The sequence below is a fragment of the Camelus ferus genome, chromosome 15 (assembly GCF_009834535.1).
Source record: "Camelus ferus isolate YT-003-E chromosome 15, BCGSAC_Cfer_1.0, whole genome shotgun sequence".
In the NCBI taxonomy this organism is placed as follows: domain Eukaryota; kingdom Metazoa; phylum Chordata; class Mammalia; order Artiodactyla; family Camelidae; genus Camelus; species Camelus ferus.
The window spans coordinates 52,577,511-52,602,799 of NC_045710.1; the positions used below are offsets into that span (position 1 = coordinate 52,577,511).

Here is a 25,289-nt window from a genome sequence, read left to right on the forward strand (position 1 = left end):
TGCCAAACTGTCTTCCACAGAGGCAGCACCATTTTACATTTCCACCAGCCATGTACAAGGGTTCCAAATTCTCTAGATCCCTGCCAACATTTGTTATTTTCCATTTTATTGATTATAGTTATCCAGGGGGTGAAGAGTGATACTGCATTGTGGTTTTAATCTCCACTTCCCTAATGACTAATGATGGTGAGCATCTTCTCATGTGCTTATTGGCCATTTGTACACTTTCTTTAGAGAAATGTCTATTTGAATCCTTTGCCCATTTTATAATTGGGTTGCCTTTTTACTGTTAAGTTGCAAATTCTTTGATATATTCTGGATACTAGTCCCTTATCAAATACATGATTTGAAAATATTATTTTCCATGTATGACTTATCTTTTACTTTCTTGATAGTGTCTTTTGAAGCAAAAAGGTTTTGATTTTGGTGAAGTCTAACTTATCTATTTTTCTTCAGCAGCTTGTTTCTTTGATATATTTAAATATGGTGCTTCTTTTGATAGCTAAAATATGTCCATATTGGCTTTAATTTTTATTATATTAATCGCTATCATTTATCAAATTGCTACCATATGCTGGGCATTTTATGTGTGTTCTTTCATTTCCTTTTCTCTCTCTCTTTCTCTGACCTAGTTGGTATTGAGCCATTTTCTAGAGGGAAAAAAAAAAGTTCAAAAAGGGACTCTTCTCAAAGTCATTCAGTAGGATATGACAGAGGCAAGATTCAATCCAGCTTTGTCTACTTGTATACACCGCCTTCTTTTTTCTCTACTGCACTGCATTTCATTATTGAACAGCATAATGTAAAGGTTTTGATTTTGGCCATAAAAGAGGGAATGCATCTTGTCTTAGTTTTCTATTGCTTCCATAACAGACTGCCACAAATTTAGTGGCTGAAGTGACACAAATTTATTATCTTATAGCACTCTAGGTCAGAAGTACCCAGGGGTCTCGACCAGCTGACATCAAGGTGTTGGCAGGGCTGCATTCCCTTCTGGAGGCTCGAGGGGAAGACTTGTCTCCTTGCCCATTTAGGTTGTTCCTTGTGAGAACAGGACTGAGTCCTCTTTCCATGCTGGCTGTCAGCTACTCCTAGCCAGTCCTGGCCTCAAGAGGCCACCTATACTCTTCAGCACATGACCTCCTCCTTCCATCTTCAAAACCAACAAGGTTGGTCAAATCATTCTCACACTTGGAATCTCTCTCTTTTTTCCCCCTTCCATCTCACCTCTCTGACCCACCTTCTGCTTTTAAGGACTCACAGTATTAGACTGGGCTCACCCAGATAATCCAGGATAATCTGCTCAAGATCCTTAACATCATATCTGTGAAATCTCTGGTGTCATAAAGGTAGCATGGATAGGTCACAGGGATTAAGATGTGGACATCTTTGGGGGAACAGGGCATTATTCTTACACACACACACACCCCTACATTTTCTCTGCGGCTAGGTATAACATAGAGAGTAAGAACAGAGGACTGATAGAGCTGATAGAATAAAAGACTGACAGAATCCTTGCAGTATGATTCTAAGCGATAGGCAGAGGAAAAGAAACCCCCCCCCCACACACACACACCCACCTCCTGCAAAAAAGAGCCTGAGGAGAAGCAATCAGAGGTAGGTCTGGTCCTAAAGATTCTGTGTGAAGTTCTGCCTGTCCATGATATACTGATTTCCTCTTTTAACTTGGAAATAATTTTCTCAAAGCTCTTTTGCCCAGTGTCTTACCTCCTAATCCAGTCATCTTTAATGGTCCTGATTCTTGGGCAGCGACCAGCCAAATTTCAATTTTGCACATAATATCCTGAAATATCTCAGAACACTGAGCCAATGAATTGCTAAATTGGCTGAACACTCAGAGACCTCTTTTCCAGGAACACCTTGCTCCAGGCAATAGAATAATAGATCATTGCTAGAACTCTCTAAAGCAAGGTAGCTGTGGAAAGCTTCAATACCTTGATGGCAGATTCCACTGTTGGCAAGCAAGATCCTGACCTCAGGTTTTCAAAAGGAGTGACCAAGGCGGGAAACTCCTGGTGTCTTTCTTTTTCCTCCAACTGAGTCAGTAAGTTCTATGAGATATAGATGCGTGGGTTGATAAAGATTAATTTGGCTAAAAGCTTTCAGTGGATCCTGTGTTATAAAGTCGAGGATCATCAGTGATAGAATGGCAAAAAGCTTCCTACTACATGACTGCTGTCTTCTAAAACTGAAATAAAGGAATTCTAAGCAAGCACATAGGAGAGGTTAAGGAAGAAACCACCTTGAAGCGGGTAAATCTGAAGCTGGTAAGGATAATCCAACATCACAGGACACAAGAGCTCAAAGGGAACACGAAGATTATCTAATCTAATATTTTCATTTTGCATTGGGGAAATTAAAATACAAGGAAGGGACTTTTCCAAAATAACCCAGTTGCTGGCAACATTACAGGTACCCTGACTTTCTTTCCCTTCAGTGTTCTACATTCTGGGGTGGTCCACAGCGGGCGGCTCTGCTGTCAGTTGCTGAACGGATTCTTTTCTCTTAGCCACTTTCTTCTGGGGCCTCAATCAGGAAGACAAAAGTGCGGGTGAAGCACTGCCACTCATAGTGCTTTACCACTGTAAGCAACTCTAGCCGCGCTCTACTGGAAACTCAGTTCTATGATCCCTGAGCCTAGGGAACATCTTTTTGAATGTACCAGGGGATGACGTATGAACATGAGAGAACTCCACTTCTCTCCCAGGGGCCAGTGTGCCTAGGAGACCTGAAGACAGTACACCATCAAAACCCAGTAGCTCTGCATAAGAGATTTTTAGAAGTGAGGGGGTGTGTGTAAAATTGCCACTGAATTCTGGGGAACAAAAATGAGAAAGTGAAAGTAGGGGAAGAGGTTAATGGTTTCACCTCTGCCACATCTGACTCTTTGCCAAGATCTTCTCAGTCCTACTACCTTATAAAAAGCAGAACCCACAATAAAGAAACCTATGCTCCCCAGCACATTACAGGATACAACGAACATAAAACCACAGCTATGTTCTTCTGTTTCAGTCTGGGAAATTAAAAAAAAAAAATCCACATTTAGGGAGTCGGTTGGCCTACCTAGGCCACCCAACCCCAGCATCTATACAATTAGCCAGTCACAGATTCATCAGTTAAATCCGATGGTCCCTGTCCAGGCAACTTGCTACTTAAGGACAGTGCGCTGTTGCCAGCTGCCCTCCATAAAAGCAGTGGGAGATTTCAGCAGGCTAGACCCTCCACAGATCCTCCTCCTTTCTCTAGGGTTTTGTGGGCCTAAGACCCTCCAAAGCCACACTGAGAAAGGCAATGAAGCAAAAGGACAAAAGGAAAGCAGCAGAAGGTGACCAGCTAGCCCTGGATGTCTCATTTCAGATTTCTCTGTCACTCCTCAGGATGGGCTACTGAATTTTAGATTCTAACTTTAGATTACACAGTTGAAGTTAAGTTTCGTTGCTGTTCTCCAAAATACTGTATTCGGACTGTCACAGCTACAGAGAGGCCTTCTCCTGCCTCTTGCCCCTTGGTATGCTTTGATTTCCCAAGCTCTCCACATCTCATACTCTACCTTACTCTGCTGGACAGACGTACTCTGTCTGCCCCCACACGATACGCAAAGTCCTCTGTAAAAGTCATAACACATTTCTCTGACCAGGAGTCAATTTTCCATTTACCGAAACACAGGCTCCCAACCTGTTCTGTTGAGTTACTCTGACCATTTTCCAGTGACTTCTGCATTTCTCAATAAGCTAGGTTGCCTTCAGTCTCACTGCCAGCTTGTAAGCAGAAACTTTGGCACCTGGCTCAATGTTTTCCTCTCCATACTTAACGCCCTCCTCATCCCCATCATCCCGGGTAATATGCCATTGGGGGAGAGACATTCATCAGCAGGCAGCTATCAATCTATATTGCGAAGCAAAGAAATCCACAACCACAGATCCTTTTAGGAAACATGCTCTCACTACTTCATTGAAAGGGGTGGAGTTTATGTCCAATAGGTATGATACACTTTTAAATCACTGATCAAAAACTTCCTGAAATCCCTCCTTTTAAGGATGCATCAGGTTGTTTAGTAGAAAGATTCATACCTAAAACTCTATTAACCTGTCAGTACTTAACACTAAGGCAAACATGTAGAGATTACACTTTTCTTTCCTTCTACAATGCTTACTTAAAGCCTACCACATGCTCAGAATTGTTCTAGGCACTGAGAACAAAGTTGTTCACAAAATGGGGCAAAATATCTACCCTCATGAAAATAATTTTCTACTGGAGGAAAAACAAATTAAACAGGGTGCATAAGATATATAATACAGTAGAAGATGATAAAGCCTTCAGAGAAAAATAAAACAGGGAAAAGGATAGAGTTTTGCCTTGGTTTTGGTTTGGTTTGGTGGTGGAGTGGCACTGTTTCATACTGGCTGCCATACTGAGAATGGTCTGCTGAGGGGCAAAGTCACAATCACGGAGACTAGTTAAGAGGCTCCTGCAAAAATACTAGGAGAAATAATTATTACTTGAATCAGAAGGAAAGAAATGATAGTCATAAACGGCTGGTTTCTGGATATGTTTTGAAGGGAGAGGAAACATGGCTTGCTGACAGGCTAGATGTGGGATGTGAGAGAAAGAAAGGAATCCAGGATGACTCCAAGATTTTTATTCCTTGAAGAAAGACCAGAACTGCCATTAATTGAGATGCAGATGACTCAGAAGGAGCATGTTTTTATGGGGGTAATGGGAAAATCAGGAGTGTAGTTTTAGAATATTTTAAATGATACTAGAATATAGCGCATTAAGATTTTTTTTTTCACTATTATACACGATGAAGATAAGAATATTTCTGGCATGAAGGATGAGGCCATCTTACATTTTCAACACATTAATCACTTTCATTCAAAATTCCTCACTGCCTCAGCAGGAATTATTTGTAAACTACTTCGGAAGTCATTCTGAAAAAGGGTCCAACATCTTGAATGGGTTTCAGAGTTGGGACTGACATTCTGGCCTAATTCTGAAGCTCAGTTAGGTAGGATATATACATTGCAGATGGATACAACACAGGCAAAATGCTGGATGAACTCCAGCAGTGCATTTGCACCAAGAAAAATGGGCCCCATTTGGGAGTAGAAGTAGAAAGGCAACACCTGATATGTGAATCCAGGTGCTCACCAGGGTCGGAAGAGTACAACCAAGTGTTTCATCTGAGAAGTCACCTCCTGCTGAAGCAGGAAGAATAATTTATCAGCTGTTTTCCTGCCCAGCATGGACCACCAAGCTGCACAGTGTGCTCCCTAGGCAGCCTTCTCTCTCGACTCTGTGCCAGGTCCTCTGTGCTTGGCCCCAAGGCCTCCCTGCAAAGTCCCCTTTCTCCGTGTTTGCTCCTGCCTTCCTCAGGGTTGTGACTGATGCACTTCATTCAACAAGATGGAAGGAGAGTGGAAATAAAGAGCATGGAGTGGGAGGAAAATGATGGATACTCTTTATTTAAGGGAGTTTTGAGTACAAATATTATTCAGAAATTCGATCTCATCCCACTTACTTCTGAAATGCCACAAAACAATATTAAGTCGATGCATTCAAAAAGCAATTATGAAAGCATAATATCTAATTGGAATTATGCTACTGCTGGGGGAGGGGGAATTTGAGGACAAATAAAACCAGGACCCTGCCCTTGGTGAACTAAGAATCTAATGGAGAAGGCAGATGATTAAACAAGTCATTACAAGCGAATAACTAATGAAGGGACATACAAAATGTCAGGGACCCAAAGGGGGAACAATTAAATCTGTCTGAGGAGGTTGGGAAGAATTTATAAAGGAGATGACATTTGAGCCAAGCTGTGAAGGAAGGAAAGGTGTTTGTCACTTTACCAAGGGAGAGCACTCTGGGACAGGCAGAGGGGGCCTACAGCTGTCTGGTTTTTGGATCAGTGAGGTTTGAAGCGTGGTCCTGGTAAAGGTTACGTGGGGGAGAATGACAGGACAAGGAGATCAGAAAGACAAACTGGGACCAGACTTGCTTGGCTTAGGAGTCTGTCCCTTGTTCTTTGGGCAAAAGAGAGCGCTCAGGCTTTTTAAACAGGCAAATGACATGATCTTAACTTTGTTTGTTTGTTTGTTTGTTTTTTATTTTTGGGGTTTTTTTAATGATAGGTTGCAGAATGAAAGAAAAGGAATGAAAGATTTTGTTTAGGCAAAAATTTAACATAGGACACATGGAGAAAGAACCATGAAACAAACAAACCAAAAAAAAAGATGTCATTGTGAACCGTATTTTATTAAAATAAAAAACCTCAAACTTTTGGAGAGATACCGTTAAGAAAATTAAAAGCTACAGACTAGAAGAAAAAAAGTTGCCAAACACATATTTGATAATGAACTGTTCACCAGAAAATATAAAAATCTTTTACAACTCACTAATAATTATTTTATAAAAGCTGGACAAAAGATGTGAACAAACATTTCACAGAAGAAGAAATACAGATGGCAAGCACACAAAATAATGTTCAGTATCAACAGTTATTACAGGAATGTAAATTAAAAGCACCACAAGATACTACTACATACCTAACAGAATGGCGCAAACAAAAAGAAAATTGACAATATCAAATATTAGCAAGGGTGCGGAGCAACTGAAACTCTCATATATTGCTGTTGAAAATGTAAAATGGTCAAGCTACTTTGGAAAAGTCTGATAGTTTCTTATAAAGTTAAGCATATATTTACTATATGACTCAGTCATTCCACCTCTAAGTCTTTTAAAGAAATGAGAACATATGACCACATAAAAGCCTTTACACAAATCTTTATTGTGGCTTCTTGCATGACATCCCCAAACTGGGAACAATCCAAATATTCGTCAACTGCTGAATGAGTAAGCAAATAATACTCATAGTGGAATATTGTTCTGCAATAAAAATGAAGAGACTACCAACACAGGTAACAATATGAATGAATCTCAAAGGCATCATGGTAAGTGAAAGAGGACAAAATTAAAACTATGGTGACATTTATATGCGTAAGTCCACTTATATGACAAAACTGTAGCGTCAGAGATTAGAGCAGTCATTGCCAAGAGCTGGAAGTGGGAAGAGGAGTCTCATTACAAAAAGGCATAAAGGAATTTTTTGAGTCATGGAAATATTCTGTATCTTGATTTTGGTGATGGTTACACAACTGCAGAAGTCTGTAAAAATTTTCAGAGCTGTATATCTAGGATGAATAGTGAGGATATATATCTAGGATGAATAAGAAGGGTGAGTTTTACTATATGTTAATTATGCCTCAATAAACCAGCAAACCAAAGACTCACACCAAGTGCTGAAGAAGAAGTGGAACAACCGCAACACTCATTCGTGCTGGTATGGATGGAAGACGGCACAATCACTTTAGAAAGCAGCTTGACATTTGAAAAAAAAATAAAGCTAAGCACACACTCCAACAATCCCACTCCTTGTATTACCCACCAGAATTAAAAACACATCTACACAAGCACTCGTACATGAATGTTCATTGCAGCTTTATTCAATAGTGCAAAATTGGAAATGTACAAAATGTTGATAAATATAGCAGATGCATGACCACATAAAGTATGATATATCCATATAAAGACTACCACTCACCAATAAAAAGGAAGGAACTATTTAAAAAAATTTTTAATGGGGGTACTGGGGATCGAACCCAGGACCTCATGCACGGCAGGCATGTACTCTACCACTGAGCTGTACCCACCCCCCGAGGAATGAACTACTTACTGATACACCCAATATCATGGATGAATCTTTAAACATTATTCTGTATGAAAGAAGCCAGACACAAAGGGTATAAAAAAATAAACTTTAGAATTTTATATATAGAATTTTATACAAAAATTTTAGACTGCTACTTTTAAAATCCATTTTATTTGGATATAATTTTATGTACAATAAAATGAACCTATTTTAATTGTAGGGACCCATGAGTTTTGACAAATATATACATCTATGTAACCACCACCACCAAGAACATTTCCATCATCCCACAAAACTCCCTCGTACTTCCTTGTCATCAGTCCTGTCCCTTTGCCCCAAAGCAACCAGTAATCTATGCTCTGTCACTATAGATTAGCTTGCATTTTCTAGAATTTTATATAAATTCTAGAATTGGATGTATCAACAGTTTATTCCTTTTTATTGATAAATGATATTTCTGTCTATGACTATATCATAATTTATTTAGTCATTCACCTGTTATATTTATGAACTAACCTACTGGAGACATATCTTAGGCTCTAAAAATGAAGATTTTATAACTTACAAGGCTTATAATGCTGGAGTAAGCATTAAATAAAATAATTATGTCACTTAATATTTGGCAAGCATATCATTAAAGAAAGTAGGAAACTTCATCTTAGAGAGGTCAAGTAATTTGCCAAATGTCACAGCTAGAAACCCAGTTCTGCCCAGTTCCAAATTTCTTAACCATTATGCTTGCTGTCTTCGCATCCAGTAGAAGGTTTCCAGAATTTGCAGGTACAGGAAGGAGTCCCGTTTTCCTGATGTTTAAGGGTTTGGGACAAAGAAGGGGGACATTAGAAGTTTAATAGGTCAAAAAAGAGTTTTCTTTCTCGATACTCAAGCGGTTTGGAAAACTGCTTAAACAGCATTTAGAAGGGACTCCAAACAGCTCTCTGCTAACCTACTGGGAACGGATCCTAAATCCTTGGATTGATTGGGATCTTGCCTATATAACTAGTCACCAGAGCCGGTTTTTCTTTTCCACTGCATATTCTTAGCAAATGTTACAGCGTAAAATATAAAAAGGGAACATCAGAAGCTATTCTGGGAAAGTGAGCTGTCCTCTGACACCGGCGCTATCCAGAAGGGCTTCATGCCCGAGTTTAATTTCATTTCATGTATAAGAATCCCTTAGTCACCACTTAAAATGCCGTATCATCTCTCTCTCTCCACATTCTCAATGAGTTATTTTGCTCTTGAAACCAAGAAAGACCAAGAAAGAAATAATCCTGGCTAGTCAAGGAGGAACTACTTTAAGAGCTGAGAATCCCATTGACAGGGCTGTGTGACTGTGTCTGAAATCGGTCCCTGCTTGCTGATAGGCGTCCTCCAAAAGGCTTTCTTCCTGCCTCGGAGTCCATCTTTCCCGACTGTCCCCTTGCCTCCTCAGCTCACTCACTCTGGCTTGCTTCCCACTGCAGTTCTTTCTTTCATTTGGTTGCTGCCCCATCTCTGCTTGCCCCCTCAGGACCTGACAGTTCGGAGTGCCCTTTTGGTTCCCTTTCTTTACTGATGCTGGCTGGTTCCCCTTTCGGAGTACGTTCCACTGCGTTTCTCTACCAAATCCCGGTTTCCGAACTTGCCCAGAAGGAGGGTTTTAACGTTCAGATCAGGGTTCTGGATACTCTTTTTGGTCTCTGTTCCCTGGGGGCCTACACTTGTAATGGTGCCTCCCAGATAGCTAATTCCCTTACAGCTATGGGGGCTTCTTTCTTGGCAAACTAAAGCATACCCCGATTCCCCAAATCCAGCCCTTTGCTGTCACTCTCTGCTGCCCTCCAGCGGCTATCACAGGGATGCACCAGTTAGAAGTTAGTTCCAAGGCCTGGCTCTACTGCCCTTTCCTTGGCCTATGAGTGACCTCTAATAGGACATCAGACAGTGCGATTCATGGATATGAGACTTGCGTTCAGAACTCAGGAGGCGTGAACTCAGCCAGCACTACCACAACAGCCTCTGATACCACTGCTGCTCCCAGGAAAATCCACTGGTGATGACTTTTCTGCTCTTTTTCCTGAAGATATGATTATCTCAGAGATTCACAAATTCTAGCTTTATGGCTATGCCCGTTTATGCTGTGTGTTGGAGGTAAGGGAGAACCCTCCCGAGCTTCTGAGGCTTGGTTTGATGGGAAAGCAGAGAGCAGTGCCTCAGACTAGCCAAGCGGCTGGCCTCGCAGATGACCTAGCTCTCTCACAATTTACCATGAGAGGATCACAGATGCTGTCTGTGAGCCAAGGTAGGAACAACCAGGTGGCCTGCAGTGCTAGGCTTATCAGCTCTCCCCACAAGAGCTGAAATGGAATGGAACTCCAGCCTCTGAACTGCCAGACTTCACTCTGAGGCCACCTGGAGCGAGGCAGGCACCGTGCCCACATTAGAAGTTACACCTGTGCTACTGGAGCAGAGGGGTAAGGAGGGTTGTCACAGACTAGAGTCACACTTCGGGAAAAGGTCCTTCTAGCCACCACTGGAAAAGCTGTTCTATACCCAGTGGAACCTCTAAGTGGCAGAGCTCTCTGACTCCAGTTGGATGTTGGAAGTGGTGGACAACTCCGTTGGTCAAGCTTTACATTAGACTACCCACCTAACCCAAGACTGCATCAACACGGGTTGACAGTAACACTGAATGATGTTAGCTTGGGAGGCCCATGAGTCAAAGGCCAAATCCAATGCACTATTCATGGGAAAATATGTCAAAAATCTGGTGTTTTGTCTCCAAAAGATTGTCCACAACCACTTCTAACTGGAAGTCCTTTACCCATTGCCTGCTTCCACATATCCGTCATTGATACAGTTTAAGAACCCGAACGGGGCTATCATTAAGGATTCAGCATTTCCAGACACACAAACTATCTAAAGGGAAGGCCCTTAAAGAGGCTCATAAGCTACTTCTCTACTTGCGCAGCTGTGCAAAGGACCAAGTTTCTGTTGCCTACATGCGTGCTAAATGGATATGCCTCCTTTCTGAGGGAAAGCAAAGCCCCTAGAAAACACACAATGCAGTTCATCAACCTTCCACCTTCAAGGACCCCAACTGTTCTCTATTTCAGAAAATCAGCGCGGAGTCTACCGTTGTCTCAGTGTGGTCAGTATCCACCAGTAACACTTGTTCACTCTCCTCTGATTTCCAACCTCCTGAGACAACTCCATGAGACTTTGAGAAATTAGACCTCTGAGTTTCTAAAATGATTTCCATGGTGAAAGGATAACGAGTAGAAAATGGTCTTCCTAACATGCTATAATGTCACTTGTCCCGTTAAATATCTGAGACTTTTCCTGGCTCTTACATGACACCTTACGTGATTTTCTATACCAAAGAGTTGTAGTCTGCTTGGATATTATTTCATGAGATCCTGGTCTGGAAAAAAATGGACTGTGTTAAACAAACAAACAAACAAAAGTCCTGAGACAGAATTTCTGAGCTCACCTCCTCCCCAGTTAAGAGGCCAGTAGATGTGTGACAAAGTCTCAACAGTTCTAGAATAAACTCTCCTCCAATCAACCAAAGGCATTCAGTAAGTCCCAGGATTACTGGCAGTTCCTTCTGTAGATTTTCCATCACAGCTTTAGTTACTAATGTCTCAAGCAAGGTAAGGGGATGCGTTTGCTTTGCAGAGGCTGTGGCCACATCCCGTGGCTGAAGACCTCATTCACCTGTGCCCCAGGCTTGTGTATGCTGATCCAGCCTGGGCTTACGTGAGGTCAAAGGTCGAGCTCAGTGCAGTCTACTCTCAGAATGTCCCTATTTTTATTTTTTTGAAGCAGACCCAAAGGTGTTAGCTCCCCCCTACTTGGGTATAGGGATTCCTTGCTGTCAGAACTTCCTTGAAGATCAGAGGTATCACTGAAGGTTATGAGTGTCGGTCAGAACAACTTGGGCAAAACAATTCCCTCAAAACAACCAGAAAAACCCTGCTTTCAAAAACCAAAGGACTACCTTTTGAAGTAGTTCAAGTTGAAATCTTTATGCCAGGCTGCCAACCCATAGCTAAAAGTCCTTTCCTGAATGCCTGTTTATCAGTATACAGCAGACTTGGCTTTGTCCTGGGGATCTTTACAGAAAACTCTGCAGCTGGCCCTAAAACTGACTAATATGGCATCAGTACAAAGAATCAAAATCGAGACAAAGTGGCACTCCGTCAAAGCACCAGGGCCACCGAAGGAGAGAGTTTGGGAAGGGCAGAATGTTAAAAAGGCCTGTTTTACAAGCATGGGCAAACATACTACACAGGAATGTAAGCTCCACAAGGGAAGGGAGCATGTCTTATTCACCGCACTGCATCCCCTCTACCACCGGACCCACGGTCACAATGCTGGGCACCGTGTTGAATAAAGACTTCCTGATTAGGGAAGTGTATTTTTCCAAATGCTGGCTGTGCCTGTTTCTAGACATGGTCTGTATCTGCAGGAACTTTTAGTGGCTCTGTATCAGCAAAGAGATTTGCACAGGTGTTCAAATATATTTTATATCCTCTTCTAATCAACAAACGCCTTTGGGATATGATGACTGGATTTCATTTCTGAAATGACATCTACCCCCACACACATGCTGTCTATATATGCTACCGTGTTGGTGGTGCAAATAATCTTTTCCAAGATAATGTGCTTTACGGCTTAAACCATTCCTTCTAACTCCACTATCCCTATCAGTCATAGTAATGACATCTTCTAATTTCATGAGTTATCAAACTTCTTGATTATTAACTCTGATGCTCATGACTCCTGGTTTTACAGACTATTATTCCATCAACAAAATATTTCAGTTTAGCACTTGGAGAGTATTTCTACCGGCAACATTACTGATCCATACACTTCACTACTAGAGGATTCGTGTACCAGTTTCTCTATTTTCCTCCCCCAAGAATATCCTTTCATAAAAACTCTTCCCTACTATCTACACCCATACCTCTCTCCTTCACTACGACTCATTGACAACCGCTCAGTAAGTACCTGGGAGAACTGCAGGGACTCACTGCCCACCCCATCAAAACCCTAGGCACATCCCAGCAGGCTGAGGACCAGTACTAAGGAGTACGTATGGGAGATGGCTTTCTTCCGGTTTAACGCAGCTTAAGGGCTGTGATGAAGCCTGACAACTGAGGCCTTTTTTGTGGTCCTGCCCTCCCCTCACCCCAGCCTCCTCTGTAGTCTCCTAGTCACGGGTTGTTTAGACTGGTTAGGGGGAAACATTAAAACAGAAATTCGATTGACTGTATATCATTTTGATACATGCTGTATCAGACAAAATCAGTTTTTGATATAAATGGATGTTCTACTGAGGCTAAAATATAAGTGATTATTGAGCAAAGTCAAGATTTTTTTTTCCCATGAGAGCCAACAGAAGCTAAGCAAAGGCAGAATGTTCCTCTTAATGGGAATATCGCTCATGAGACTTGAGGACAGGGTAAAAGAGAATGGAAGTCAATTTTATTAAAAAGACAAAGTTTCATTGAATTGGATCATGCCAGGGGGGGGAAACAGAGGAGGCAGTTCTACATAGTCAGGTTCTTGAGTTATTCTCAGGTTTTCCTACCTGATGTGGACTAATTGAAAATACTGACTTTATCTAATAGGTGTAACATCAGAATTTGTTCAACGTTTCCAAAGAAATATACAATTATTTCTCTTAGGTCCTATGGTTGTTTTTAAGGCAGGTTAAGTGCCTGCAATGGAAATGCACTGTGTTTACGTTAGACTGGAGGCTTAGAAACCAGGGAATAACTGGCCAAGAGGGACTGTCACCAACCCAGTCTAAGAAAAGCCGTAGGTATCTTGGGATGGCTTTGCGGTATAAGAGTCGCGGCCAACAAGCTCCATTCAGGAGATCTGACGCAACGTCACGGCCGAATTCATTCAGCTTTATAAAAACTCACGTATATCAGAAGTAAATTACACTTGGTGCCAAGGAACAGAAAATAATACGATGTTACTGAAGAACACACTCAAACCTTTTCCTGTTGGTCAGACATGGAAGGTGAACAGCTATAAATTAGGTAAATAATGTAATAATGATCTGGGGGAAGTTAAGATTCTCTCACAAAGAACAGAATAAGAGAAATGTGAAATGTTTCAGGGTAGGCTGCAATAAGCAGCATTTGATGGGGAGATACAGAACATAAAAAAGAGGTCCATGAAGAAGCTGAAAAGTAGAAGTAAGGAATAAAGAAGAGAAATTAAGAAATGGGGATTTAAAGAGATTAGCCTAATACTTAAAGGAGGAAAGACAGTGTAAATCCGGTTAAATCAACACCCATGCACACACACTTACAGGTGCACACACACACATACACACACACACGCACACACGTTTAAACACAACTTAAACCCAGCTACTCTCCATGTTTGAAATACCTTCTTCCCTCACCAATACCTAACTTTCTCTCAGTTTAACTCTCTACCTTTTCCATGAAATATTTTTAACTTCCCAGGCCTACAAAGACCTCTCGACCTCATGACCTTTTGTTGCACTTATAGATTCAGTCTTGCTCCTGATTGGCATTGTTGACATTGCATCGTTTATATAAAAGTCTTCTATTCCAACGCGAGTGTGAGTTGGAGTCTACTTCCCCATTCCTTGAATTAGGGCTGGCTTTGTGACCTGCCCTGGCCAACAGAACGTGGAAGAAGTGATTGTTCAGTAGTTTCAAGTGTAGGGCTCAAGGGATTTTCCTATTTCCTCCTGCTCTCCTGGAATCCTGCCAAGATGCCATGTGACGACGCCTGGCGTGGGCTGCTGAGAGATGAGAGATCTCAAGCAGCAGAGAAGAGTCGGCTCGGCTAAGGCACCCTAGCTCAGACAGTCCCCAGCCAACCTGGCAGCTGATCTCAAAGTCTGCATGAGCCCAACTGAACCTACCCAATCTGTAGAAACTGGAGCTAAATAAATGATTCTACTTTTAGGCCAAAATGTTTTGGGGTGATTTGTTTTGCAGCAAAAGCTGTTGAAATAACTGAAACATAACAATGGTTTCATCTTTCCAATGAAATACTTACAGTGTGCCTTATATTAAAATCAAGTATTTTTTAAAATTTTCTTTATTTTTTTAATGTGCTTTTATTTTATATTTTTTAATAGACTTCATTTTTAAAGGGCAGTTTTAGGGTTACAGCAGAATTGAACAGAAAATACAGAGTTCCCACATAGCCTTCCCCACCCATATATATATACACTCCCCTACCCTCAGCATCCCTCACCAGTGTGGCGTATTTGGTACAATCGATGAACCAACATGGACACATTATTATCAACCAAAGCCCACAGCTTACATTAGGGTTCACTCTTGATGTTGTACATAGAATCAAGTATTTGCTGCTCACCTCTTTGCTCCCGGAGGGCAGACACTGTATTATATTCATTGGTGTATTGCCACAACACCTAAGTTGTGCTTTGTTCCTAGTAGGCGCTTAAGCGTTTGATAAACTGAAATGAAAATCAACTGAAGTTCCAATTCTGGTGTTCATCGGCATTATTTACTTCATGTTTAAAAGCAGAAGAAAATACAAATCATAGTACTTTAGAGTCAAATGACTACTGAGAACCTACTATTGGCCTCGTATTATGATTCTCAGTTATGAATCATGAAAGGCCAGCAACTGTTAGTACTTGGAATATACAAGCCACTTCCTGATAGTTAACAAGTGGGCCCTTAAGTTGTCCTCAAGATTTAGTATTAACCCAAATTTGGATTTTGATAGAAAGACACACATCTATTTGATACATGAATGTGAGGTTGCACAGCAATCCTACTTTTTTGAACTTGGGAATATAGAAATTATCAAATGGCAAAGGGGGAGATTTTGATATGCACTAATTCACGTTAGTATTAACAGCTGCTTTGCTAAAGCCAGAAACCTGACAAATGAGATCTGTATGTAAATATACTGTAACTTTGAAGTGCTATACAAATGTAAAATACCAGGGACGCTTGTATATTCAAAATGTCATTTCACTTTTTTCCTTAAGAAGTAGAAAAATCAGAATAGACGGGACAGCTGAGAAAGGATGAATAGCACTGCTATCCACATCTAATTTGCTTCCTAATAAAATTCTATGGCTTTTAAATGGCACTATGCTATTATCGTCTATACAGGGATGATTGAATCAAATAGTCCATGTTTTGAGTATTTTAAAAATTATCATTTAATTGACAGTGTCTGAAACACTCTAAAGCAAAAGAACCTGAAAGCATGATCAGAATGAAGACAGTCATAAACCAATGAGAAAAATACACTCAATGACAGTAACAGAACATCCTTGCTGCACTGAACTGAGGATAAATCCTCATTATGCATGGGTTGTGTGTGTGTATCCTATAACTAGCCTTAACTTTAGCTTCTTCCTTTAACTTCTGCCGTTCTTGTTTAATATTGTTATTTTTGGCTTAAAAAGGGCATAACGGTTAAATCATGTAGTAAGGTAGATAACTGAATCAGGACCTTAAAAGATTTAAGTAAGCTAAATAAATAAGAATGATAAAAATGTGTGTTGTTAATAATATGCCTAAAAGGAAAATGTAGACCAAAGGAGGGTAAAGTCTTCAATTTTGGTCCATAAAATCAACCAACCACACAAGGACTTGATAAGGAATAGGTGACAATGCCACATGCGAAAAAGATTCAATTCCTAGAGGATACAAAGCTTGATAAATCAGGATAGAAAGCCCATCCCCCCAACTGGGGTGTATTAACCAAAACATAAAGAGTGAAAGGGGCAAACTGAAGTGAGGCAGATTTTAGCCAACTTAAGAAATATCTTTGTAATAATCAGATTGCCCTAAGGTGGACCTTACTGCTTTGAGGCAGCAACTTCTCTTCAAGAAGAATATTCAAGCATCGTCCGGGGTGCTGGACGGGGATTCAAGGATCAAGCCAAAGGTTATACATGATTTTTAAGATCAGCACCCTGTCCCCAAATCCCATAACTCTATTCTAGGATTCCAAAAAGTACACGCAAAAGGACACTTATTCAAGGACACCTAATCATGTCTCATTTGAGATCAAGACATCTCCTGTGAAAACATACTCACTCCCAGACTTTCCATTAATAGTTTGAACATCTCTTATAGTTCAGATGTTCCCTTTAAAACAGTGCTCACTTCAGTTAAGTTATGAGAATGTTTCTAAGATAAACTGCAAAGTGATGAATATTTTCAGTAGGGGATATGCAAAGATACACTTTTTCTCTCACTGAGTCTACCTGAAGCCTATTAATAATGAGCTAGGGAAGTTTTTCAAATGCTCTAAGTTAGGAAAATTTTAAGCTGCTTTAAAAGAGACAGACATAAATAGAAAACAAGTAATAGATTTAATAGGGAGAGGCATACTCTTTCATGATTCAGTGAAATTTTGGAGTTTCGGTTTCTATTACTACAACTTCATAAAAGAAACTCTGAGAATAAAAATGTAACAGAAAATAGGAACTTAAGCATAAATGACAATGGTGCTCACTGAGAGCTCACGACTGCTCGAGCGTTCATCCCCGGCTCAGATTCTCCTTATTTTGGCTGTGCTTTCAAACTTACTCCCTCAGTTAACATTTTCTGTGAACACCAGTCGCGTCCCATAGGGCCCAAAACCACAGACTTGAGAGAATGACCACACTTCCTTTTCATGAATAGTCAGAAGGAGAAAATTTGTCCTTGGATGTGTTTCTCCAATGAAATGAAATTTCTGCTTTCCAAGAAAAGTCAATTGGCTTGGCGGTTTCTGAGAAGAAACGGGGAGGGAGGGAGTCCAACAGATACCATCCCACAAAATCCTAAAGCAAAAATCTCAGATCTTTCAGTCCTTTCATCAGTCAAGGGGTTAAAACCTGAATGTCTCCTCTGAGTTGCTGAATGCACAGGTGGAAAGTCTTCAGTGTAGAAGGGGCTACTCGGCTCCACTGGGGACCATGTTGAGAGAGCCTGGATGTGATGTGTCAGAGAACCCCCACCTCAACCCCTAAATATTAAGTTGACACACGTTTCTGGGACGCGGCCCGAATCCTCAAACTTTGGCGGTCTATAGAGGCACAATTTTCTGTTTTCTGCTTAACAGGGCTTTCCAGAATTGTCATCAGATGACAGATTACACCACCCATCCACAAGGATTCAGGGGTAGCTCGGGCCATCCATTATGGGTTAAAAGCTGTTCTAGCATGAATCGAGTCACAGTGGTAAGGAAGCCGACCAATACAAGGGGTCCTACAGCTTTAAGAAATACCCTGGGCATCGAAAAGTTTTCAGAATGCAAACTATGTCAGCTCTGAAAACAAGAGGCACTGCATCATTATGGCAGGAGAAACAAAGCCAGCCCCCTTTTAAAAACAGTCAAAAAAAAAAAAGATTGTTTTAATAGGAGAGAAGCATCAGTCATTGATTCTTACCTCATTCACACTTTCTATCCAACCCCATCCATCTTCAGAGTGAAGAGATGACAGAGCCCAGTTAACTCTCTCCCTCTTCCGGCCCCCGCCCATACCGCTCCTCTATACCCAACCCACCAAGGCCTACCAACCCACCCTTTTCAATCTGCAAGCAACAGCCATCCGGCACGACTCTTCCTATCCCACGGGCTTGCAAAAGCTCAAGGGTACTCAGGTACCAGCCTTCATCACGTCACTTTAATAGGGATGGCTATCAGGTCAGCACGACTGGCCAGGGCCTTTGCCAGTCTCCTAAAACGACCACTTAGTCACTCGCAGCTGACCACATTCTATAACGGAGGGGCTGGGAAGACTTTGAGGCAACAGAAGAAAGTCAACAAACCAAACCAACAATCCAGGATGGAAAATATTTCACTTTTTCTTAAATGCTACTGCTCCCGTTATCTGCAAACAGAATTCTCCAGGCAGGCATTCTCTGCGTCAGCGCACCTGCTTAGCATTGGTTTGCTGAGTTATCTTTCCGCTGAGTCTGCAGAAGCCAACTGTAGCGCAACGGGTCACATCGCTTGAGGGTCACTTGAGTCCCTCTACTCTCTGGGTCCCTCCTCCCACCTCCTGCCTTCCCTTCTACCCACAAAACCTTTAACTCCACCATAGCTAAGGATCCCAGATAGCTAAATAAAAGAGGTGGCCTCAAACACAGGGAAAACCCCTTAGGTCTCCAGTGTGAATCGCCAACGCCAATCCCCCGCCCCTCCCCTTTTCCTTAAGACCTGATGGTCTTCAGTCACACATCTTAAAAGAAAAACAAAAAACAAAAACACAAAGACTTACTTGTCTCAAGTCGATGAAGGCCAACTGCAGCGTGTCCTCCTGGAACCCAGGCACCGGGCCGGATCTGGCAAACTCTGTGGGAAAGAAAAGAGGATAAAAAGCGCCTTTAACTAACCATGGACAGGGAGATTGGCAGACGGATGACAGGGAAGACAAGAGAGGCTGGGGGAGAGGAGGACCAAGCTTCTAAGGAGTCATGTCTCTCTCCCTTCAGCTTCTTTGTTTGCCCTTCAAAATTCGTGTCATCAAAACACCATTAATTCCAGCATCCTGACAGCAAGGAAACTGTACTAATTCGACCTGAAATTTATTCCCATGAGCCGCGCTGGGCTTCAGAGTATTTGTTTTGTGAATGGACAAACAACTTGCAGAGGAGGAGGGAGTGGGGGAGAGAAAAAACTTTTTCCTCTCAACACAATAAAATCTTCAGCTGTGAAACTCTTTTCAGTTCCGAAAGCTATTTATATTTGAGATCGCTGAAGGAATTTTCTAATTTCACGCCTGTCACCTCATTCCCCGAGCATTTATCAAAAAAATATTCCCTGTCACATCATTAATTATTCCCTCACTGATTATTTGTATTATCTCATGAGTGCATTATTCCCAACACACATACACACACACACACACACATCCCCCAGCAGCAGAGGCTGCCCCAATCCAGTGCTTGGCTCTTAAGTAAAGGAGTGTCTGCAGATATGAAAGGACCTATCTAAATAAATCTCACTGCGAAAACTTAGGAAGCATTTGTGCAAGTCCCTCCGTCGAGTATACTCTTTGTTCTTGACTTCTATTCTACACTCCAAATTTCTTTTTTCTTTCTCCTCTACCCAACTTAGTCTTAGGTCAAAGAGACCACATGAATGCTATTTGCAATTTACAGTAGCGCCTTGGGTACCTGCTCAGTTTATGACTCTGGCTTCTACATCATTAACAAGAAAATAACTACACAGGACTATAGGGATGAATACCAGTAACAGTTAAGAATGTCAAGTTTTATTGTCCCTAAGCCCAGCTTATTATGAAATCAAAAGGTCTTGTTTAAGCTCCCTACATACACACAACACACACACGCGTGCGTGTGCACACAGCAAGTTCAAAAGTTGGACACTTCCTATGCCTAGAGTTCTCTCTGTGAAGCCAGACTGTGATGGACATTTAACACCAATCTACTATTTACCTCGAAAGCAACTCGAATACCTTCTCAAAGCAAATATGAAAAGGAATGTTTTCCTTTCAGTTATATTCTCCTTCAGGAATGAATTTAAGAAATTATAGAAAGTTGGTATTGTGGTTTTCTTTTGAAATGAAATAAAATCCATCAAGATATTTGCATATATGTCTGGAAAATTACTTCCAACAACTGGTAGCCGGATAGATTCAAATGAGGTTTGTGAACAATGATGAGAATTTCTGTCCTTTAAAAATATTTTCCACCTAGGAAATGTCTCATAGCTTTTCATAAAATCTTTGCTCTTACTTTAAAAATAATGCTCACAAGTTAAGTCAATACAAAAACATTACGTGAAATGAAATTTAAAACAATTTTTAAACTCATTAAAATACACACAAATGTGTTGTAAAACTGTAACACAAAATATTCTTATTTTAGAGATTTCAAATAAAAATGGCATAAATGGAAGGAAAAATGAGTAGTAGCACTAGGTTTCTATTTGCTTCGGAAAGAAAATTTACATGCCATTTATAAATTAATGCAATCATATGTGTGGCCAAACGGTGAAAGTTTTAAAAGACTAAAATTCTAACACTGAGCAAATATTTGATGAGGGCTATGCTGACATAATGAAAGCCTGACATAATTCATCCTTCATATCTTACAATAGCTATTATCTGTGATAACCTTGTATACACAGGGTTGTATACAGCAGCTGTCCGATCAGAGGTACAACTTTCCCATACTATGCTCCTGTAGAAAGCAGTTCTTTGAATCATAGCCAGAGCCATTCTTTTTTGACAGCCTTGACTGTCAGGCGGCCAGCTTAAATAAGCTTCCCATGCCTGACAGTTTCATCCAAGGTCGGTAGATTATCACTATTGCTCCTGTATGACTCAAGGCTATGCTGATCATTTGAAGTAATGAGGTCCCCGCTGCCCGTAGGGATCCTACTTGAGTTAAGATGCAACAACTATCAAGGTGTTCTGCTGCCTTACACGTGTCCAGCTCAACAGAACTGCCCTGTGATACACGGTTTGAATGCTGGAGAGCTGGCTATACGTCCCTGAATCTCCTTATTGCGCATGCTCCCTGGGGCTGACCTATGATGCCGTCGAAAGCACTCAGGAATCTGGATGGGATACAAGTTTAGTCAGGCTTACTTTATAGACCTCATTTTATGACACATTGAATTGTCCAGATTCCCAGAGGACATGGAGGCCTTTTCGATTTGACTTTCTTTTATAAATCAGGGAATCAAAGGGTGACAACTGCATTAGTTGTGACTAAGTAGAGAGATTAATTTTCATGTATAGCTTACGGAACTATCTAATTACTATATATTCAACTTCATACTTACATATTTTTATTGTTTTATGTTTTTAATTCCTGTCTTCCCACATAGACAGTAAACTCCTTAGACATAAGAACCATATCACAGAACCTAACAAGTATTCAAAATAGTAGATGGCCACCAAATACTTACATTAAGTTACAGAAATAACAAGATTCATTATTTACACATACTCTTCACCGCCAGTGAAAATCTTTGGGTTGCAATAGTAAGGTGTCCTTAACATGAGTATCAATAAGGTTTTAGGAATTTATGAGCTCCCTGAAATTAGGTGCACCATGATTGAGGGAATGGGCTTTGGGGTCACAAAAATCAAACTCTGAGCTCCAGTTACTAGCTCTATGGGCATGTGCAAATTACTTAATCTCCTTAAAGCTTCAATGTCTTCATCTCAAAAATGAGGATAACAGTACATTCCTTGCAGTGCTGCAATGAGGATTAAGTGTAATAACACATGTAGAGCAGTTGACCCAGTGCCTGGCATATTATTACTGATCATCATTACAACCGGTTTTTTGTGGGAATATGCATTTCTCTGGGAAGAAGGTTCATAGCTTTTATTGAATTCTCAGAGGGTTGGTGACCAAACAAATGATAAGAAACACTTCTATACTCAGCACAAAACGTTAGAAGAAATTAGACTACTATTCAGTGATGAGTTAGTGAGTTGGTATCGCAAATTGATTTAAATGCAAATATTCAAGTGCTTCACTTAACAGACGCTGATATGACTAACTTACTAGAGTACTAGCCATAGCACAGTAATTGTCACTGGTGTTATTCCAGAAAATCAATAAATGCATTAAATAGCTCTCCTATAGTTTTGTGACCCAATATATCCTTAAATACGTGATTGTTTTCCTAGAGTCAATTTTAAATATACATGAAAAATGCTAATAGCATAAGAACATGTGAACATTTTAACAAATAAAATTAAAATTTTATTTAGTCTGACTTCAACTATATAAAATTAATATGCATAGAAAACACGACAATTATTTCGTATAATGTTAACTGAGGCTGTTAAAGAGGGGAAGATTACAAGGGATTTTATTTTTCCTTAGATTTTATAAACATTTAAAATGAGTCCAGATCACTTGTACAATCAGAGGAAAGGAAATAAAGGAAATACACACACATAGACACCCCCAAATTATTTAGTGGTGTTTTCTCTAGTGACAGGAGATACAACTTGTTCATTGACATGGGATTGATTTGCACACCCAAATTCTCAGAGGCTTCTTGATAGGAGAAAAACTGCACATGGGAGGGGGATAAAAAGCCCCCAGTCTGCTTTAATATGCTGATACAAATACAGATTGATTATATGCACATTCAAGAAGCTTTTCTTTAGTGGGGATGGTGTAGCTTAGTGGTAGAGCGCATGCTTAGCATGCATGAAGTCATGGGTTCAATCCCTAGCACCGCCATTAAAAATAAATACATAAATAAACCTAATTATTCCCTCCACAAGAAACCCCCCAAAAACAAACAAAAAAGAAGCTTTTCTTTAGAATCAGGAATAAAAACTTTCCTTCTTTTGATATCATAAAAAAGGAGTACATGTATGCACTAATGACCAAGTGGAACCAACAGACACATGGGGCACAATGGAAAAGTCTCTTTCTGGACTTTTCTCAGGATTCCAAGATCTGTAGCAGGCTTTTAGTCTCTAAGTGAATTCAGCCAGTGTCAAAGTTTCCCAAGGCTGGAGCTCTGCAGGGTGGCCCCAGCCTCACAAGAATATCAGGGGGCTTGTTCCATTTAACACAGAACCAAACCCTATCTTTGACCATCCTGTGATACCTGGGGACAGAGTCAAGGTTCCAATGAGCTTTCTGACAAGAAAGCTTCCTCTTGGAAAACTTGGCCAGGTTAGTAGTGCCCATAACCAGCACGGAGTCATCCTTTGGAGAGCTCTGCCCTCCTTAGCAGCTCCTCCCTGCCCTTGTCCAGTCACAGTACGGACTCTCCAGGGTTGAAGCTGGTATCAGGGCCTGACTCCAAGATCGAATTTGCAAATGTGAAAAATCTTTTAATGAAAGATTTTCATTGACAAAATAATAAAAAGGAGGTATAAAAGTTATACGAAAAAAAGCATATTAAGTTAAGGTCCAAGCAGGGAAAGAAAATCACCAAAAACACCTTTCTTTATTTAAATATCGAACATTCCCTCACATTCTCATACACACTTAAACTTATGAAGTGTGGCAATTGTTTTTAAAGCAATATTAATTTCTCAAAAATAACCTATAGGTTCACATACCTAACACTCTTCACATTATAATGAAACGAAATGACCAAATTAGAAAAAAGGAGAGCTTCCACTAATTTCAAAATGCTCTCTAGACATCTTGAAGGCTGATCTTAAAATTAACTGTCACTCAGAGTGGGGAGGAAAAATGTTTAAGTAAACTTTAAAATTATCTGGTACATTCACATTTGGCCGAGGAAAGCAAAATAGGCATTTTATAAAGAACGTCGAATCCTAATTAGAATAAAATGGTCAGAAGGGACTTTGAGACGTCAAAATGACTACCTTACAACCAGAAGAAAAGTACTCTAGTTTTTCACAGTAAAGGCCCTGAGAGAGAGCAGAGGGAAGTGAGTTAAACTCAGAAAGGTTAAACATTAAGAGGTTATATGTGAAGCTGGTTAGTGAGGACCTGGAAGACTCTGACTTATTCAGTGGTCTTTTTTTTTTTTTTTTTGGCCCCTACTTGCATGTAGTGTTCCAGGAATGTAGGACTTTGAAGCTTTAACACTGATGTGGACCAAAAAAAAAAAAAAATTGCCTATCATTACGGTAAATAAGAATGCTGCCTGGCATTCTGGTAAACAATGAATGTTGCCCACCATCAAGCCACCAGCCATTGCAGCTGCCCTAGACAGTGCACCCGGGGATTTCAGGATGAAGAAAAACAGAATTCTGGTCTTAGACAGTTAAAATGCATATAAAGGAATAACTTCTATGAGCGTAGATTCTGGCAGTCTTCCCATATATAGAAAAGCACTAAAAGCGTGAATTTGAGATGTCTGGTTTTTTTTTTGTGATCAGCACTAATCTTTTGATGTTCAACTTCATGTCTTTTTTCAGCAAAAATTCCTACATATCCTGGCTCCTCCCTTACCTCTTTGGAACAGTTCCTCAGGGCTGTCTGAGAGGCTATCTCCTGAGCTACAGTCCTCAGTAAGGTCACCAAATACAACATAACTCAAAAAAACCAAAAAACAAAAAACAATAAAACTGCCTTGGTCTGCAATCTGTATATCTAGACGGGACCTTTGAGAATTTATCAAAACCAAGTTGCAGGAAGATTCAGAATATAATACTAATTCTTCTAAATCTTTGCAAACTGTCCATAGAACAAGAATCATTTTCAAAGGAAGATTGATGAGCAAGGTAAAAGTTATTTCAGTAAAGCAAAACTAGCACAGTATCTGGTAATAAAATAGCCATTGTTGGAGGAAAAGTTAATTGGTTCAAATAAGAGCAAGCTGAAAAGGCAGTAGGCAAAATTTTAACCAGAGGTTCCAATCATATACTGTTGCTCCCAGGGAAGTTCCAGGTCAGTGAAGTTCCAGGTCAGACAATGGACGAGATAGCATCACCAGCCTTCATGAATGGATGAGGGGTTTGGTTCTGGCCAAAATGTCAGGTGAGAAAGAAAACTCAGTACTCCGGAGCCCAGAGTATGTTGGGTACTTGTTTGTATCTTAAGATCATGTCAGGTCACATGTGGTTTTTGTGAGATTGAAAAAATAAGAGCTGCTGTTGCTG

The 25,289-nt window shown here is 40.5% G+C and overlaps 1 protein-coding gene and 1 non-coding gene across 5 annotated transcripts in view; both read right to left on the reverse strand.

The window, feature by feature from the left end:
* EXOC6B (exocyst complex component 6B) overlaps positions 1-25,289 on the reverse strand; it is a 532,267-nt gene that overhangs the window by 114,744 nt on the left and 392,234 nt on the right. For 3 of the 4 annotated variants that reach the window (XM_032497821.1, XM_006176112.3, XM_014551873.2), the window contains one exon: positions 18,981-19,054. In XM_032497821.1, coding sequence (XP_032353712.1) covers positions 18,981-19,054 — 74 coding nt within the window. Of the gene's footprint in view, positions 1-7,973; positions 8,536-18,980; positions 19,055-25,289 lie in introns of those variants that run through there. The other variant, XM_032497820.1, reaches the window with a different exon arrangement.
* Positions 7,662-7,733, reverse strand: TRNAG-GCC. Its single transcript has one exon. It is a non-coding gene; the product is annotated as a tRNA-Gly (tRNA).